General features: G+C 47.4%; 1 protein-coding gene across 4 annotated transcripts in view; it reads right to left on the bottom strand.

Moving 5' to 3' along the window:
* Positions 1–5,299: 5,299 nt before the first annotated feature.
* LOC140204938 (epidermal growth factor receptor kinase substrate 8-like protein 1) overlaps positions 5,300–18,998 on the bottom strand; it is a 117,043-nt gene continuing 103,344 nt past the window's right edge. For all 4 annotated transcript variants that reach the window (XM_072271921.1, XM_072271920.1, XM_072271922.1 and 1 more), the window contains 7 exons: positions 18,757–18,797; positions 17,983–18,079; positions 16,101–16,241; positions 15,082–15,202; positions 13,079–13,259; positions 10,911–11,043; positions 5,300–8,413 (listed from right to left, as the gene is read on the bottom strand). In XM_072271921.1, coding sequence (XP_072128022.1) covers positions 8,327–8,413; positions 10,911–11,043; positions 13,079–13,259; positions 15,082–15,202; positions 16,101–16,241; positions 17,983–18,079; positions 18,757–18,797 — 801 coding nt within the window. In that variant the 3' untranslated portion in view covers positions 5,300–8,326. The remainder of the gene's footprint in view (positions 8,414–10,910; positions 11,044–13,078; positions 13,260–15,081; positions 15,203–16,100; positions 16,242–17,982; positions 18,080–18,756; positions 18,798–18,998) is intronic.

Here is an 18,998-nt window from a genome sequence, read left to right as displayed (position 1 = left end):
GTTCAGTCTGACCATGTCTGTTCAGATGGGATTGGCGTCATTGACTGAAGTCTTTCCTGTGATGAAACTACAGAAGGGGGTGCTGTAGGCCTTGACTGTCAATATCTGAACTATGTGAAAGGCAAGTTGGCTGTGTGGTGTGGACAGCTTCTCCTTGTAGAGCTGGAGCACTGTCTTTTTTTTAGACAAACTGCATTTGAACATATTCTTTAGTAAGCTGCATTGGCTGTTGTGATGGCAAAGGATGACTGATTCTGGTTATAGACTCATCACTGTCTAGGTCAGAGGCTGATTCATACACCTTTGCCTCTGCTAATGCAGCCTCAGCTTCACACTCTTCCTTAGGTGTACTTAATGTAGTTTCTACACATGCTTTCGCCATGTCTATGCGAGCTCTCTCCATTTGCAACTCTGCTTCGTGCTTAGCGTAAGCCGCTCTCTTTCTTGCTGCTCGAGCTCTGGCGTGGATTCATGCTGCAGCTCTGCCAATAATGGATTCACTCAAGCGCTGCTAAGACGTGATAGATACGTCACGTTCTGACTTCACTCCCAAGTTTTAGCGCTCGACATTGCTCAGTTTGGAAGCCGATGTTTTGGTCTATTGCATCCAGATGCATCTGCAGTCTGTAGGCGATGCGTTTGGTAATGAGTTATCTTTTCACTCTACTGCCCTCGCAGTGCATATGTCCAAAGCTATGCAGTGAGTTAAACACCTTCTCAAAAATCACCCAAGATGGAAGCTTGTTTTGGGGTTTTAAATGAAATCTTACTTTTGAAAAGATATTGCTGTTTCAAGGACAAATAAGCAGTCGATGGGGATGCATGTTTTTCCAGGCACTTGAAATCAAACCCAAGTTACCCATGTGGAAATCTATACTATACTTTATACTTCATTGTCACCAAACAATTGATACTAGAACGTACAATCATCACAGCGATATTTGATTCTGCACTTCCTGCTCTCTGAATTATAAATATTAAATATTTAAAAAAGTAAAAATTAGTAAATATTAAAAATTTAAATTATAAATCATAAATAGAAAATAGAAAAATGGAAAGTAAGGTAGTGCAAAAAAAACCGAGAGGCAGGTCTGGATATTTGGAGGGTACGGACCAGATCTGGGTCAGAATCCGTTCAGCAGTCTTATCACAGTTGGAAAGAAGCTGTTCCCAAATCTGGCCATACGAGTCTTCAAGCTCCTGAGCCTTCTCCTGGAGGGAAGAGGGACGAAAAGTGTGTTGGCTGGGTGGATCATGTCCTTGATTATCCTGGCAGCACTGCTCCGACAGCGTGCGGTGTAAAGTGAGTCCGAGGACGGAAGATTGGTTTGTGTGATGTGCTGCGCCGTGTTCACAATCTTCTGAAGCTTCTTCCGGTCTTGGACAGGACAGCTTCCATACCAGGTTGTGATGCACCCTGGAAGAATGTTTTCTACGGTGCATCTACAAAAATTAGTGAGGGTTTTAGGGGACAGGCCAAATTTCTTTAGTTTTCTCGGGAAGTAAAGACACTGGTGGGCCTTCTTGGCAGTGAACCCTGCTTGGTTGGACCAAGTCATTTCATTTGTGATATTGACCCTGAGGAACTTAAAGCTTTTGACCTGTTCCACTTGCGCACCACCAATGTAAATTGGGTCGTGTGGTCCGCTACTCCTTCTGAAGTCAACAACCAATTCCTTCGTCTTCACGAGGAATTCTGCAGATGCTGGAAATTCAAGCAACACACATCAAAGTTTCTGGTGAATGCAACAGGCCAGGCAGCATCCCTAGGAAGAGGTACAGTTGACGTTTCAGGCCCAGACCCTTCGTCAGGAGTCTGGGCCTCGGCCTGAAACGTTGACTGTACCTCTTCCTAGAGATGCTGCCTGGCCTGCTGTGTTCACCAGCAACTTTGATGTGAATTCCTTCGTCTTGCTGACATTGAGGGATAGGTTATTGTCTTCGCACCATGCCACCAGGTTCTTAATTTCCTCTTTGTACTCAAACTCATCATTACCTGAGATACGACGTACAATTGTTGTGTTATCAGCAAACTTATATATTGAGTTTGATGGAAACTTGGCTACACAATCATGGATGTACAGTGAGTAGAGCAGGGGGCTAGTACACAGCCTTGTGGGGCACCGGTGCTCAGAGTGATTGTAGAGGAGAGCTTGTCCCCTATTTTTACAGCCTGGGTCCTGTCTGTGAGGAAGTTGAAGATCCAGCTGCAGATCTGAGTGCTAAGGCCCAGGTTCCGGAGCTTAGCAATCAGTTTATTTGGAATGATGGTATTAAAGGCAGAGCTGTAGTCAATGAAAAGGAGCCTTACGTATGCGTCTTTATTCTCCAGGTGTTCTAGGGAGGAATGTAGGGCCAGAGGGATGGCATCTGCCATTAGCCTGTTGCTCCAGTAGGCGAATTGCAAAGCGTCGAGGTTGACCGGTAGGCTGTGGTTGATGTGTGCCATAACCAATCGCTCGAAGCACTTCATAACAATTGATGTCAGAGCCACAGGTCGATAGTCATTCAGGCATGCCACCTTGCTCTTCTTCGGCACTGGGATTATCGTTGTCTTCTTAAAACATGAGGGGATCTTAGACTGAAGCAAGGAGCAGTTGACGATGTCAGCAAACACTCCAGCTAGCTCGCTTGCACAGGCCTGGAGAACCCCTCCCAGGACGCCATCTGGGCCCGTTGCCTTCCTTGGATTTATCTTCAGGAAGGCCCTTCTAACTTCCTCCTTGGTGATGATGAATCTCGATGCCACCAGGTCCAGTTCATCCAGAGGGAGTGGAACGCTCGTCTCCTGTTCGAATCTTGCGTAGAATACGTTAAGTTCATCAGGAAGAGAAGTGCCACAGTTATTGATATTCCCAGCCTTTTCTTTGCCCCCAAAGAAAAAGACCCTGCCATAGTCTACTGGCATCCCTCTGTTTAGCCTGGGCTTCCAACTTGACTCGATGTTGCCTCTTGGTGCCCTTAATGGCTTTCCGGAGTTCACGCCTGGATTCCATGTAGCGACTGGTATCCCCGGACCTAAAAGCCGCAGCTATAGCCTTCAAAAGGGACTTGACCTCATAATTCATCCAAGGTTTCCGGTTAGGGAATACCCGGATCGTCTTGCGAAGCACACAGTCCTCCGTGCATTTCCAAATAAAGTCCATGACAGCTGAGGCATACTCATCGAGGTCAGCTGCCGAGTCCTTGAATACCAACCAGTCCACCAATTCAAAGCAGTCACGGAGGACCTCATCCGTTTCCTCCTTCCAATGCAACACTACTTTTGACACCGTGACCTCCCGCTTCAGTTTCTGTTTGTAAGCCGGGAGGAGGAGTACGGACTGATGGGCTGATTTTCCGAAGTGAGGTCGTGGGACGGAACGGTAGGTATCCTTGACTGCTGTGTAGCAGTGGTCAAGTATATTCGGGCCTCTAGTGGGGCAGGAGACATGTTGGTATAACTTTGGCAGCGCCTTTCTGAGGTTGGCCTGGTTAAAGTCCCCGGCTGTAATGAGCAAAGCCTCCGGATACCTGGTCTCAAGTTCACTGATGTTGGCATACAGTATGTTCAGAGCACACTCCACGTCCACCTGGGGGGAATGTAGATTGCTGTCAGTATGACCGAGGTGAATTCCCGTGACAGATAGTAGGGACGACACTTCACCGACTGGTGTTCCAGGTCCGGGCTGCAGGAGCTTGTCAGTGCCACTGTGTCCAAGCACTACGCAGTGTTGATCAGTAGGCAGACACCACCTCCCCTCCTCTTGCCCGAAGACGCTGTGCGGTCCATCCGATGGATTGAAAATCCCTCTGGTCAGATGGCACACTCGGGGGTGGCAGGGGAGAGTCAGGTCTCCGTGAAACAGAATACACCGTTTCATATATAAATCATATAAAAACCAGCTTATGTACAGGAAGTGATGTCCATACAAAATGAATTGCACCTCTCGAGGCCTGAACAGTAGTCAATGTTTGCCCCTCTGACTGCAGGCCTGTGAGTAGTGGAGTCCCATAGAGATCGTTGTTGTTTACCATCTACATCAATGATCTGGACGACAATGTGGTAAGCTGGATCAGCAAATTTGTGGGTGACACCAAGACTGGGGGTGTAGTGGACATCAAGGAAGACTATCAAAGCTTGCAGCGAGATCTGGACCAGCTGGAAAAGTGGGCTGAAAAATGGCAGATAGAATTTAATGCAGAAACATGAGATGGTGCATTTTGGGATGACCAACCAGGCTGGACTTACACAATGAGCAGTAGGGCACTGAGGAGTGTGGTAGAACAAAGAGATTTGGGAATACAGGTCCACAATTCCTTGAAAGTGGCACATTGGACTTCATAAATCAAAGTACTGAGTACGGGAGTTGGGATGTTTTATTGATGTTGTATAAGATGTTGGTGAGGCCTAATTTGGAGTATTGTGTGCGGTTTTGGTCACCTACCTACAGGAAAGATGTCAATAATATTAAAAGAGTGCAGAGAAAAATTACAAAGACGTTGCCAGGAGTTGAAAACCCAAGTTATAGGGAAAGGGAATTTATTCCCTGGAGAGTAGGAAAATGAAAGGAGGTTTGATAGAGGTATACAAAATTATGATGGGCGTAGATAGGGTAAATTCAGGCAGGCTGTTCCCACTGAGGATGGGAGAGACTAGAGCTAGAACTCAGAGGTCATGGGTTAAGGATGAAAGGTGAAATCAAGAGAGCAAATCAGGTTGGAACAAATGATGAGGGTGGGGTGTGGGACAGGTAACAGAGAAGGAGACCCAGGAGCAGGGGGGTGGCACGGGCACAGACACGCCTAGCCCTGAGACACCACACAATATCATTTGATTCTGAACAACTGGTTTATTGATCATTACAGAATGTCTCTCTGGTGCTTCCCACCCCCTCCCCTCTCCCTTCCCCTTTTCCCAACCATAATTCTCCTCTCCCTGTCCCCTTCCCACTCTCGGTCCACAACAGGGACCCATATCAGAATCAGGTTTATCGTCACTCACATATGTCATGAAATTTGTTTTTTATTGTGGTGGCTGTACAGTGCAATACATAAAATTACTACAGTACTGCGCAAAAGTCTTAGGTGCCTTATCCATAATATATATTTGCACGGTTCTGCGCGTATGTACTGTTGATACTTTTAAAAAAATATTGGAGATGGGGCCTGGATCCCACCTCAATGGATACAGATCAGGAACTGTGAGGACTGAGTGGGAATGCAGACAATGGATTGGGTTTTAGTCCAAAGCGTATATTTGCACTCTTGTATCTGTAGTTTCTAAACATATGAAGAGGCAGAGACAGTGTTTTGTCCTTTAGGATGTTTATTCGTTCTTGAAGCTGCTGCGTGAATGTATCTATAAATGCATTTCTTACAGAAATTAAACAAAAAGGAGCTTGCCAAAGATCACGATGTTGTCCAAAGATAAGCCCCGTATTTTCCTGCTGGCTGGGAGGACAACTATATACATCTGATTTTATATAATATATATAACTACATGATTTATATACATTACTAAAATATTGTTTCATCGCCCAGAGGAGGAAAGTGAATGAACTGCAGGACACCCGTTAAAATGATGTGAAGTTAAAGGCAACACACTTCTGTGGTTGGGAGCTTAATGCCGTTACACAGAAGAGTGTATATGACCCAGATTGACGTTACTACCTCTACAGTGAAAACATAATCAGCAGCATTTGAAGAAACTTTAGGCGATCTGTTTAATGTCAGTAATGGTCACCCTGGTCTTCAGTTGTGAAGGCCTCAGGGTAGCAAGTAAAGAGACCTCACCTTACAGCGAGTGACTGCCGCCATTGCATTCTGACAGTAATCATGAGTTTATTAATAAATACAGTAAACAAAGTATCTCAGTCACCCGGGAGCTGGTGAAGAATGTGGCCCCCTTCTGACCCACCCCATTCAGTCAGAAAATTCCATCTTTCTCTCTCCATTTCCATCCCTAAATTCCTACATCCCCACCTAACTCTGCCCGTGCCTTCCCTTGTGCTGTGCATGCCCACCTCCGTGGTTCAGGACATGTCCTATGCCTAGATGCAAAGTCTTTGCCCCCTCCCTACAGGCAGAGGTGTCCATTGAGCAGCATAGTGTGGGAGGGTCTGATGGTGGGCAATTTCCCACTCCCATGGGGGGGGGTAGGGGTGCAACTGGTCTCCGTGGTGAGATGACCCTCTCCCTCACCTTTTATGGTTCAGTTTTGGAGAGTCTAGGATGAAGGACCCACAGTGTGGCACATCTGCCCACAGCTAGGCACTGAGGAATGTGGTAGGTCAGAGGGATCTGGAAATACAGATCAATAATAATTTGAGAGTGGTGTCACAGGTAGATATGGTTGTAAAGAGAGCTTTTTGGCCTTCATAAACTGGAGTTTTGAGTACAAGAGTTGGGATGTTGTGTTGAAGTTGTACAAGATGCTGGTGAGGTCAAATTCAGAGCATTGTGTCCAGATCTGGTCACTTACAGCTGTCAATAACACTAAAAGAGTGCAGGGAACATTTACAAGGGTGTTGCTGGGTCTTGAGGACTTGAGTTTATAGGTCAATGTCGAAAAGACTTTATTTCCTGGAGCGCAGGAAAATGAGGGATGATTTGATAGAGGAATATAAAATTTGAAGAGTATAAAGGGTAAATGCAAGTAGACTTTTCCCACTGAAGCTGGGTGAGACTAGAACTAGAGGTCATGGATGAAGAGAGAAAGGTGAAATGTTTAGGGGTAACACACACAGAATGCTGGAGGAACTCAGCAGGCCAGGCTGCATCAATGGAAAAGAGTAAACAGTCGACGTTTTGAGCTGAGACCCTTCATCATTTTGTGTGTGTTGCTCGCATTTCCAGCATTTGCTGGTTTTCTCTTGTTTATGTTTAAGGGGAAACTTCTCTCAGAAGGTGGAGAGAGTGTGGTTGCCAGCAGAAATGGGGGAAGCGGGTTTGATTGCAAAATTGTTGAGAAATTTGGTTAAGTACGTGGATGGGGAGGTATGGAGGGTGATGGTCCAGGTGTGGGTTGATGGGCTAAGCAGAATAGCAGTTCAGCATGGACTAGATGGGCCAAAGGGCCTGTTTCTGTGCCTTAGTGCTCTATGACTCTATGCCACATCTGCCACCAAGCAGTAGGGGACATCATTGTTGCTAGGCCAAGAGACCAACGTTTCCTAACACCAAGTAAAGTACTCCTCGGTGATGTAGACCACCATGGCTAAAGGGTGCCAATGTGGTACGCAATCACATAGCCTTGTCAAACCCCAGGCAAAATGGGTGAAGGAGGTGCGTGGGAAGGTGGGAAGGGGAGTTCACACCGATCTGCTGGAGCAGTGATGGGCTTCGTGGTCAGGAAGGTGAGACTTTGCTACTGACAGGTCTGCACACCTATTAGGGCTGGTCCCCTGGGCCTGCTCTGGAGCTCTCAAATGGTCACATTGGTCAGGAGGTATCTCTCACGTACCCACACCCTGGGCAAATGTAATGGTTATGGGGGTAACGGCAGCCCCTGCTCCTGTGAACCACCCTTACTCACAACTGTGCACAACACTCTTCACCTTGGTTGTTCAGAACAGGAATCGTCAGGAAATCACCTCAACCTTGTCCGAAAGCTTCGGGCAAGAGTCAGACAATAGTTGTTTGTACAAGCAGCATGCAAGCATCCAAACAATTAACTGAATAAAATATCCAAATTTTATCGAAAAGCTATTACATAAATCATTCTCCTGGCTTTCTCCTCACCATGGTTTGAGAAGCTGCCCTCTCATTGTCTTCCTCCAGTGGTTCTCCAGTTAGAGATTTACAGGCTCTTGTCAGTCAAATGAGGACGATGTGGCCCAATGCTCAGTCCTTCGGCTAAAGGGGGGCTTGTGAAAAAAATATCAGAAAAGCAAGAGATTCTGTAGATGCAGAAAATCCAGAGTAACATGCACAAAACACCAGAGGAACTGAGCAGATAAGGCAGCATCTATGGAGGGGAATAAACAGTCGACAACTTCATGCTGAGACCTTTCATCAGGACTTGCACCTGTGAAAAATATCAGTTCCTTTTGTTCAAACCTGTTCACTGTTCCACCTTCCTCAGAACCCCAATCTTCAACCTTTCCTTTTAAAACAGAGGCAGCAATCTTCTACTTCCACTGAGGTCAATTTTAAATCCATGGAATTTCATCCCCCAAAATGGCTTTTTCTTATCAAAGACAATAAATATGGAATTGGAAGTAATTGTCCTATGTACAATATCGCTGGGTAATAAGGGGCCTATAGTACTAACATGGTACAGCTGCACGTCTAATCATGCTGTCCAAAGAGATGGCTGAAAAATCAAGTCTTTAAGGCCCACTGCTCACAAAGTGGACATTTTTATTTCAGAATCCACTTTTTTCTTCTGTTTCTCCATTATGGCTTCCAGCTCTGTTATACTCCGGTTTTCCTGTAAGAAATTTGGCAACATGGCCATTAGTCAATGAATTTGTTAATAGGTTTGTTAACAGAGTATCCCGACTGGTTGTATCACGGCCTGGTATGGCAACACCAATACCCAGGGATGGAAATGTCTGCAGAAAGTGGTAGATACAGCCCAGTCCATCGCAGGCAAAGCTCTCCCCACCACTGGGCACATTTACACTGAGCACTTCCTCATGTAAAAACAACATCCGGCCTGAAGGATCCACACCATGCAGGGTCTGTTCTCTTCTCACTATTACTATCAGACAAGCGGTACAGGGGTCTTAGGTCCCACACCGCCGGGTTCTGGAACAGTTATTATCCCCCAACCATCAGGCTCCTGAACCAGCGTGGATAACCTCACTCACCTCAACACTGAACTGACTTCACAACCTACAGACTCACTTTCAAGGACTCTACAACTCACGTTCTCAGGATTATTTACTTATCTTTTATTATTTGCATGATTTGTCTCCTTTTGCACATTAGTTGTTTACTATTATTTATAGTTATTAATTTTGCACATTAGTTGTCAGTCTTTGTTATTTTTAGATTTTCATAAACTCTGTTGTTTAAATGTCCACAAGAAAATGAATCTCAAGGATGCATAATAAATTTACTTTGAGTTTTGAACTTTGTCAGAGTTTGAAGAGCCTTTGCATGGTTGACTGAATAGATAAAGAAAGGTTGAGTAGGACATCTTATTAGAACAGGGGAGGTTCAGAAGGCCTCTGAGAGGCAGAGTGCAGACGGGGTATTTTCTTTTGTAGGGCTATCTCAAACCAGGGAGCACAACCAGGGAGGCAGAGATGAGGATGAATTTCCTCTCTCAGAGGGCAATGAACCTTTCGAACCTTTTACTCCAGTTAGATCAGTTATGAAGTAATTGAATTGCAGAGCGCAGGGGAGTGGAAGGCCCATGAGTATAAATGAATCCTTCAGTGCAAAGGACTGCACCCCTGCCAGCTCCAAACTGAGCAGCAAGCGGAGTACACTCTCCCTCCATTCTTTCAGGGCCGGCTGACCAGCAGTGTGGCAACAGCTTTGAGTGAAGGACTACAGCACCTTAAGGAGAAGGCCGGTCAGAGCTGGACAATAAACCCTTGCCCATGTTCCGGCGGAACCGAAACTTATTTAACTTCAGTGGGCGAGGTAGTGTGGAGGAGCAGAGGGATCTGGGGATACATGTCCGCAGATCTCTGAAAGTTGCCTCACAGGTGGATAGGGTAGTTAAGAAAGCTTATGGGGTGTTAGCCTTCATAAGTCGAGGGATAGAGTTTAAGAGTCGGGAGGTAATGATGCAGCTCTATAAAACTCTGGTTGGGCCACACTTGGAGTACTGTGTCCAGTTCTGGTCGCCTCACTATAGGAAGGATTTGGAAGCATTGGAAAGGGTACAGAGGAGATTTACCAGGATGCTGCCTGGTTTAGAGAGTATGGATTATGATCAGAGATTAAGGGAGCTAGGGCTTTACTCCTTGGAGAGAAGACATGATAGAAGTATACAAGATATTAAGAGGAATAGATAGAGTAGATAGCCAGCACCTCTTCCCCAGGGCACCACTGCTCAATACAAGGGGACATGGCTTTAAGGTAAGGGGTGGGAAGCTCAAGGGGGATATTAGAGGAAGGTTTTTTACTCAGAGAGTGGTTGGTGCGTGGAATGCACTGCCTGAGTCAGTGGTGGAGGCAGATACACTAGTGAAGTTTAAGAGACTACTAGACAGGTATATGGAGGAATTTAAGGTGGAGGTTTATATGGGAGGCAGGGTTTGAGGGTCGGCACAGCATTGAGGGCTGAAGGGCCTGTACTGTGCTGTACTGTTCTATGTTCTATGAAGCAATGGGGTCTGGAAGGTTTGTCTGCTCCAGCAGACTCTTCCCATAACTTCACAAGAGCAGACTTGAAGCAGAGCAGAGGCGCAGGTCCTAGCATTACTCTCCAGGTCTGGAGGCTCTTTGAACATCTGCTGCCCTTCCCCAAACAAAGGCAGGGTCTAGAAAGGGGCTCCCAACCTGTGGTCCATGGACCCCTTGCTTAATAGTATTGGTCCGTGGCATAAAAAAGGTTGGGAAGCCCTGGTCTAGTATCAGGGGCTGGAGCTGATTGCCCACCCCAACTATGGTTTCCACGCTGAGATGGAATACTATGGGTTAGACTGGGAGGGGGAGAACGGTGGTCAAAATCAGTGCAAATTTTTGCTTCCAACAACTAACCAATAATTTGGTACTGGCCAATGACTTCTTTCTACATCATTTGCAAAGACAGGCATGAATTATTTCACTCTGACTATCTCTGTTATTTCTTGGAGCTCTTCATACTTCAGAATAGGTTAAAAGGTTGTCACAACATTATTGGTCTAAGGCTGGCACTGTTCTATTTTAAACGTTTGGCACAGCATCATGGTCTGCATGGCCTATACAGAGCTGGACTGTTCTACGTTCTTATAGTGCTTGGTTAACTAGGAGAGATGGGTTTTTACCTCAAGCAGTGATTTTTGGACCATGATCTGGCTGTAGACTCTTGCTCCTTCCTCTGGACTCACTGATCTCAATTCTTCCTTCTCAAGAGAGAAAAGCTGAGCTCCGGTCAGGATCCCGAGTGACTTCACCGTCCTATGAGAGAGAAAGTCGGTCATTATCATCCCAGTCTGCCTGCCGAAGGTCTCTGTTCTCCATTCTCCCCTTTACAGTGGACATGGTAACACCTTGACCCAAGTAACAGTGCATCTATTGGACAGTTCCCACATCCTCTACTCCCACTCGCCCTCCCCCCCGCCGCCTTTCCCAGTAAGAACCACCCTCTTGTACAAAAGCAATGATGAAGATTCAAGATTGTTTCTCGTCATTCTTCCCCGCACAAGTGTAAAAAGAACAAAATGATTGTTACTCCAGATCCGATGCAGTATAAAAAACAATAAATATAAATATAAAAGCAATTCTATAAAACACGATGTGCAAGAAACCGAGTTTCACACAAAATTAGTTTATATACTGATTGCATGTACGTAAAGTGACGCTAGATGCAGCAGTGCCTGTACACAAGGTGACTCTTGTCAGGAAATGATAAAGAGACAACGTGACTCTCGTCAAGAGGAACTCTTCTAAGCATCTGCAGGGTGTATCAGAACACAGCAGGACAGTGACTGTGTCAGTGAAGGTAAGAGGTGTGGAGTGTAAGTGTAAAGTGCCCGTGCATAGGGGGATGAAGTGTGCCGAGGAGCCGTGGAGAAAAGTGGCTGATGCGGCCTCAGTGGTTTTCCGGTGAGTTAATGGGTGGGGGCATTGATCAGGTTACCCCTGGAAAGCTAAAATACCGTATTTGATGGATATCTGAAATAAATCCAGAGTGGACTCAGAGACACCCAGAGTGGAGGACGATGTTTCAAGACGAAGTCCCTCCTCTGGATTTTCTCCCGAGCGACACAGGAACCAAGCCTACTGCCCCTTGCACTGCCTGTTCAGACACCAATGGGCCTAGAGCTGAGGATTATTACAACACAACTGTCCATTTGGCCCATTGGATTGATATCAGCTCGGAGCAACCCCATTACTCCCCTCAGGCATCTCACTCCCTTTTTTTTTTTGGCTCTTTTGACTTCTTGTCCACACCAGGGGTAATTTACAGCAGCCTACCAATTTGACGCAGGGGAAAACGAGAATAGGAAATCCGGGGAAACCCACATGGTCATTGTGGCGAACGTGCAAACTCCACACAGACAGTGCCGGAGGTCAGGATCGAACCCAGGTCTCTGGAGCTGTGAGGCAGCGGCTCTATCCGCCGTTCCACCGTGCTGGGTGGAGTTAGTGAGGCTGTGACAGAAGGTCTTATTATCCCCCATTGTCAACTATGAGCTCCCTTCTGCAGAAGAAGCTTCATCACATGACCAGCTTCCTCCAATTGCCCCACCCCTCTTTCTCACTATTGGCTGCCTGACATGTCAATTGTTCCAGGTTCCTCACTTACCCAATGGAAGGCTCTTGAAGCAAACTGATTTGTTCACAGTGACTGACTGAAGCTATTCCTGAAATAATCTACTGGATAACATAAGAGGAGCATTTGATGTCTCTCGGCCTGTACTCACTGGAGTTTAGAGGAATGTGGAGGTATCTCATTGAATTTTGCCAAATAATGGAAGGCCTAGATCAGGGGTTCCCAACCTTTTTGATGCCATGGACCAATACCATTAAGCAAGAGACCCTAGGTTGTAGGCTCCTGGTCTAGACAAAGTAGACATGGAGAGGATGTTTCCTATAGTGGGTGTATCTAGGATCAGGAAGCACAGCCTCAGAATACAAGGACATCCTCTTAGAACAGAAATGAGGAGAAATTTCTTTAGCCAGAGGGTGGTGAATCTGTGGAATTCATTGCCACAGATGGCTGTGGAGGCCAAGTCATTGGGTATATTTAAAATGGAGGTTGATAGGTTCTTGATTAGTAAGGACACCAAAGATTAAAGGAAGAAGGCAAGAGAATGGGGATGAGAGGGATAATAAATCAGCCATGATGGAATGGTTGAGGAGATTCGATGAGCTGAATGGCCTAATTCTGCTCCTATGCCTTATGGTAAGAGTGCTGTGGAGAGGCTTTCACTCCCAGAGATAACCCTGGCGTTCTGGACACCAACCCCTCCCCTCTGCTCCTACTCACATCTGGTTAAAGCCTTTCGCCTCCAGCCAAGCCCTGACTTCACTTGGAGAGGAACTGTAATACAGGGGTACAGAGGTGTCGAGCGTCTTCTGTACGTGGAAGCTCTTGGGTTGCGATGTGCGCCCATTCGCTATTCTCAGCAGGAGCTCTTCATTCATGACGTTAATCTGTGAGTGACGCTCTGAGGAAGTAACACACAGTGCGGTTAGGGTGCATTTCTGACGGTGGAGGCCGGCTGGTCCACAGGGGAAGGTGAGCCTGGTCGATGTAGGACTCAGCATCCAGCAGACTCCAGCCTTTCACACCTGGTGAATCTCCTCTGGACTGCCTCCAATACTTTTCTATCTGTTTTTTTTAGCTAAGAACTGTGTCCAGTGGTGCGGCTTCACCACTGCCCTCTGCAGCTGGGACAAAAAAAGACCTTTATTCTTAAACCCAACTCCCTCTGCAATAAAGGCCATCGGTGTGAACCACTTGTGAAGCCATTTTGCCCAATTCTGCGACTCGTGCACTAGAACACCTTGAGCCCACCTGAACTTCACTCACTCACAGTCTCTCCTCAATCAGACAGTGACCCCCTGTCTGATTCCCCCCACCGAAGTGCATGGCCTCACGCCTCTCCCCGTTCCTCAGGTGTTCATCCGTTCTGGTATGGGATTGTACATCTGGTAGAGAGGGGGCCACCCACCCGGGATCAGAGGGTTGCAAATCCAACCAGCTCCACCTTGGGCCAGCCAAAAGACAATGTCTCAAGAAGGTGGTATCCACCCATAAGGACCCTCACCACCCAGGACATGCCCTCTTCTCACCGCCACCATCAGGAAGGGGTAGAGGAGCCTGAGGACACACACTTAACACTTCTGGAACAGCTTCTTCCCCTCTGCCAGCAGATTTCTGAATGAACAATAAAGCCACAAACACTACCTCATAATTTTTTACTGTCTTTTTACACTACTTAATGTTTTTTTTAAATATAAAACTCTAATTGTAATTTATAGTATATTTGTCTTGCACTGTACTGCTACCACAAAACATAGAAAATCTACAGCACAATACAGGCCCTTCGGCCCACAATGCTGTGCCGAACATGTCCTTACCTTAGAAATTACCTAAGTTACGCATAGCCCTCTATTTTTCTGAGTTCCATGTACCTGTCCAGGAGTCTCTTAAAAGACCCTATAGTTCCCACCTCCACCACTGTCACCGGCTGCCCGTTCCACACACTCACCGCTCTCTGAGTAAAAAACTTACCCCTGATATCTCCTCTGTGCCTGCTTCCAAGCACCTTAAAACTATGCCCTCTCATGCTAGCCATTTCAGCCCTGGGAAAAAGCCTCTGACTATCCACATGATCAATGCCTCTCATTATCTTATACACCTCTATCACGTCACCTCTCATCCTCTGTTGCTCCAAGGAGAAAAGGCCAAGTTCACTCAACCTATTCTCATAAGGCATGCTTGCCAATCCAGGCAACATCCTCGTAAATCTCCTCTGCACCCTTTCTATGGTTTCCATGTCCTTCCTGTAGTGAGGCGACCAGAAGTGAGCACAGTACTCCAAGTGGGGACTGACCAGGGTCCTAAAACAATGAATTTTACTACATGTACCAGTGACAATAAACCTGATTTTGATTCACACAGCCTGGACTGGCCATTCACTCACTCTCCTATCCTCTTAGAAAATTACAAGGTCCCAATCATGACTGTCCCACCTACTTCTCTCCTGCCCTGTCCCAAACCCTGCCATCAAGCACAACATACAAAAGCCTGAAAGCACGTCCCACCAGGTTCAACGGCAGCTTCTGTTCCAATTCAATTGGAGGGTCCCCTAGTAGCATAATCTCCTGGCTTTTTCATGCACAACAGTCTCTAGAGTTTACCGAGAATGGTGCGAGAAACAAAAACATCCAGTGGGTTCCAGTTCGCCTCTAATCAGTGCGGTACTACACTTTGTGTTGGGGGCAGAAAGACCCCTCTCCTCAACCCCATGGGGTCAGGCTCACCTTTCTCCTTCTGTGTCACCCCGCCGGTCTCGTGGTCCCAGGACGCCGGAGTGCTGTTGGGTGGCATCACCTTCTTCTGGAGTGTCGGAGGGGGGGTGACCTTATCTTTATGTCGGCTGCCCTGTAAGACACGCGGTGAACGTTAGGCTCATCCGACGGAGAAAGAGGCCTTTTGGCCCATCGAGTCCATGCTGACCGTCACCCACTTACTGACCACTCTCCCCACACCCTGCAGCTAGTCAGGTGCGATCGTATCAAACGGTGGGACAGGCTTGAGGGGCTGAATGGCCTACTACTGCTCCCATTTTGAGTACTTGCGCTAGGCAGGCTTGAGTGCAATGTAGTGGAGAATAAAGATTTAAGGACATGAAAAGGTCTTCGTGGATTTTGGGAACACAGTGGAGTCCAAAACAAAAATCTCCATTGTCTCCATGGACACCCAACCCCCGCCATTGACACCCCTCCCCTCCTCAGAGATCCCTCCCCTCCATGGGCAGCTGCCCCCTCCACGGGCTCTGTCCACGAACACCCTTCTTGTTCTGATGTATGAAATGGCGTGCCTGGGTTGCACACAAACAAAAGCTTTTCACTTCACCTGGGTTTGTGATGATAGACAACGAATTTCAAAACCAGGCCTCCAGGAACAGGCACCAAGGAATTACTTGCCACTGGGTGTTTTCCTGAGTAGGATGTGGGTTGGGGTTGGACAGCACGGGGAGAGTTAACCTGGGGGCTACCTGTGTATATAGGAGTTACATATGGAGTGTGCACCCAGGCTGGATTTACCTTGGTGACGACCTGTGCAGACAAAACTGGATTTACGTTGGCGACTACCTATGCATTCTGGCTGGATTTACTTTGGGCATTACCTGTGATTAGAAGCTGGATTTACCTTGGGGACTACCTGTGAATACTGGCTAGATTTACCTGTACATACAACTGGATTTACCTTGAGGACTACCTGTGCATTCTGGCTGGATTTACCTTGGGGACGACCTTTGAATACCGGCTGGATTTACCTTGGGGATTATCTGTGCATATAGGCTGGAGTTATCTACTGTGTCCTGAGCGGGGACAGGCTCCAAAATGTTGAAGGGGATGTATCCGATTTGGCCACTCTGGTTCATCACCTTCCACCACCGTTTGGAATCATCCAGCACCTGGAGAGAGCAGAAAAGCCAAGCACAGTGAGATACCACCATCAGTTCCCACAGTCAATGGCCAAACAGCGGGTTGCCTGCAGAGTGTGAATCAGCCGCCGCTAGTGAACCCCATCCCAGACACGACCTTCTGTCCTCTGTCTGATTGGTGACCTCCACCACATCTGGCTGGAGGTCACAGACCTGCGGAGACCAGCACACAGCACGACACAGACTGAAGTGTAGCCGGTGTGGCGTTGAAGGGAGAAGGTGGAAACTCAGTGCATTGCAAGCTGCCACCAACAGAAGTGTGCTGACAGCCTGATCGCTTGTTTCAGTTTTATTTCATTCATTCACTGTTCCCCCTTCACTCTTTTTCCATCCCCCATTCTCACTCCTTCTCCTCTCCTCCTATGCCCATCACCTCCGTCTGGTGCCCCTCCTCATTCCCTTTCTCCCACTCTCCTGTCCGATCAGATTCCTGCCTCCTCAGCTCCTTACCTCTTCCACCCATCACCTCCCAGCTTCTTACATCATCTCCCTCACTTGGTCTCACCTATCACTTGCCAGCTTGTACTCTCCTTCCCCTCCTCCCACCTTCTTATTCTGGCTTCTGTCCCATAAGACCACAAGACCTAGGAACAGAATTAGGCCGTTTGGCCCACAGAGTCTGCTCCACCATTTCTTCATGTCTGATCCATTTCCCTCTCAACCTCATTTCCCTGCTTTCTGCCCGTACCCCTTCACACCCTGACTAATCAAGAACCTATCGGCATCTGCCTTAAACACACCCAACAACCTGGACTCCACAGCCACTTGTGGCATCAACTTCCACAGATCCACCACCCTCAGTCTAAAGAAATTCCTCCTCACCTCCGTTCTAAAGGGACATCCCTCTATTCCGAGGCCATGCCCTCTGGTTCTAGACTCCCCTTCCTCCCCTGTCCTGATGTAGGGTCTCGGTCCAAAACATCCACTGCTTATTCCCCTCCATTGCCTGACCTGCTGAGTTCTTCCAGCAATTTGTGTGTGTTATCTTTTAAATCTGTTGCTACACCTCTTCCGACTGCTTTCTTCCATAGTCATAGTCATACTTTATTGATCCCGAGGGAAATTTGGTTTTGTTGCAGTTGCACCAACCAACAACGGAGTATAAATATAGCAATATAAAACCATAAATAATTAAATAATAATATATAAATTATGCCAGGAAATAAGTCCAGGACCAGCCTATTGGCTCAGGGTGTCTGACCCTCCAAGGGAGGAGTTGTAAAGTTTGATGACCACAGGCAGGAATGACTTCCTGTGACATCCTATGACGCTTTTACAACCTTTGTGTAACAAATGCCCCCCTTGGGTCCCTTTTAAAAGTCTCCTCTTTTATCCTAGAGCTCTGCCCTGTAGCTCTAAATTACCCTACCCAGGCAGAAAGATTCCAACCATCTCTACTGTCTATGTCTCCCCGCATCCTCCTATGCTCGACCTTGTCAGCGATGCCCCAGGGGTAAATAAAGGGGTGCATGGAGGCAAGAGTGGCTCTCAGACAGGTCACCGGCAGTGAAATTTGGGAGCCATCCCTCCTGTGAAGGGCTAAGGGAAACAAGACCTCTTCCTCAAAGACCTACAAGACTCTGGGTTGGGTTAGGGGATGGAGCTGGCTTGAGTTGCCGACCAGTACTATCTCATTGAGCGGCTAGTCGGACCCCAAGGGGCAGAATGGCCTCTTTTCCTCTGCTGAAGGGCATCGTGTGAAGGGACTTACCTCCACCACTTCTCCGCTCAACACCGAGAGTTCACTGCTGTTCCGAGCCACAAAGTCGTAGCTACACCTCATCTTCTTCGCTGGAGCCTCGTGGGTCCTGAGGGATGGAGGTAGGCCATCATTAGCAGGTATATGAGGAACTCACCTGACACCAGGGAAGGGTGGTGGCTGTTGGACCGTTCATTTGGGACTGTGCAGTGAGTTGCATGTACCGGGGGTGGGGTTACACTGCACACTTCAACTTCCCAAACTAGGGCGTGACATCTTGGTGTGAAAACTGCAGAATTCTGAAGCACAATGAGGTCAATCTTGTCACTGGGGAGGGAGTCCTCCGCATCTGGAGGAGATACCAGGAGGTGGGAGAGAGCATCTTGGGAGAGTCAATGGGTTCTAAAGGCTGTGGGGGCACCAGACAATAGGAGTTACTCCACATCCGAGGTGATCAATTGGTCATGAAGGTTGTGGGGACACAAAGAGATAGACATTACTCAACATCTGGGGAGGGTCAGTGGGTCTGAAGAGTGTGGAGATACCGGGGGATAGACATTACTCAACATCTGGGGAGGGTCAATGGGTTGTGAAGAGTGTGGAGATACCAGGAGATAGACATTACTTAACATCTGGGGAGTAAGGGAGATAGGTTCTGCAGAATGTTGAAGTTATATGGAGACTAGAGTCTTCTGCTGCTCCAGTAAGGAGATGAATATCGGGCTACTAAAGACATTCGTGGAGAGGAGCAACTCGTTGATATACCTAGTCTGGAAGGGCACTTACCCATTGGTCTGTTTAATGGGGACGGTCTGTGAGCCGGATTGCTGGAAAACAAGAGAGACAAGTCTGTCAGACACAGGTTAAGGTGCGACTCAAGGTGAGTATGGCTGACAACCTCAGGGAACCTCTGACGTTTGGCTGCTCCCTGCCAAGACAGGACAGAGTCCTCATAGTTGCAAAAGGACTGCGTCTGAGATGCTACCAGTGTCTCTGCTCCACCTGGGAATCCTTGGCCAGCATCTACA

Source organism: Mobula birostris, chromosome 11 (assembly GCF_030028105.1).
Source record: "Mobula birostris isolate sMobBir1 chromosome 11, sMobBir1.hap1, whole genome shotgun sequence".
In the NCBI taxonomy this organism is placed as follows: Eukaryota; Metazoa; Chordata; class Chondrichthyes; order Myliobatiformes; family Myliobatidae; genus Mobula; species Mobula birostris.
The sequence above is the reverse complement of the archived record's forward strand: the minus strand, read 5'-3'. Positions and strand labels throughout refer to the sequence as shown.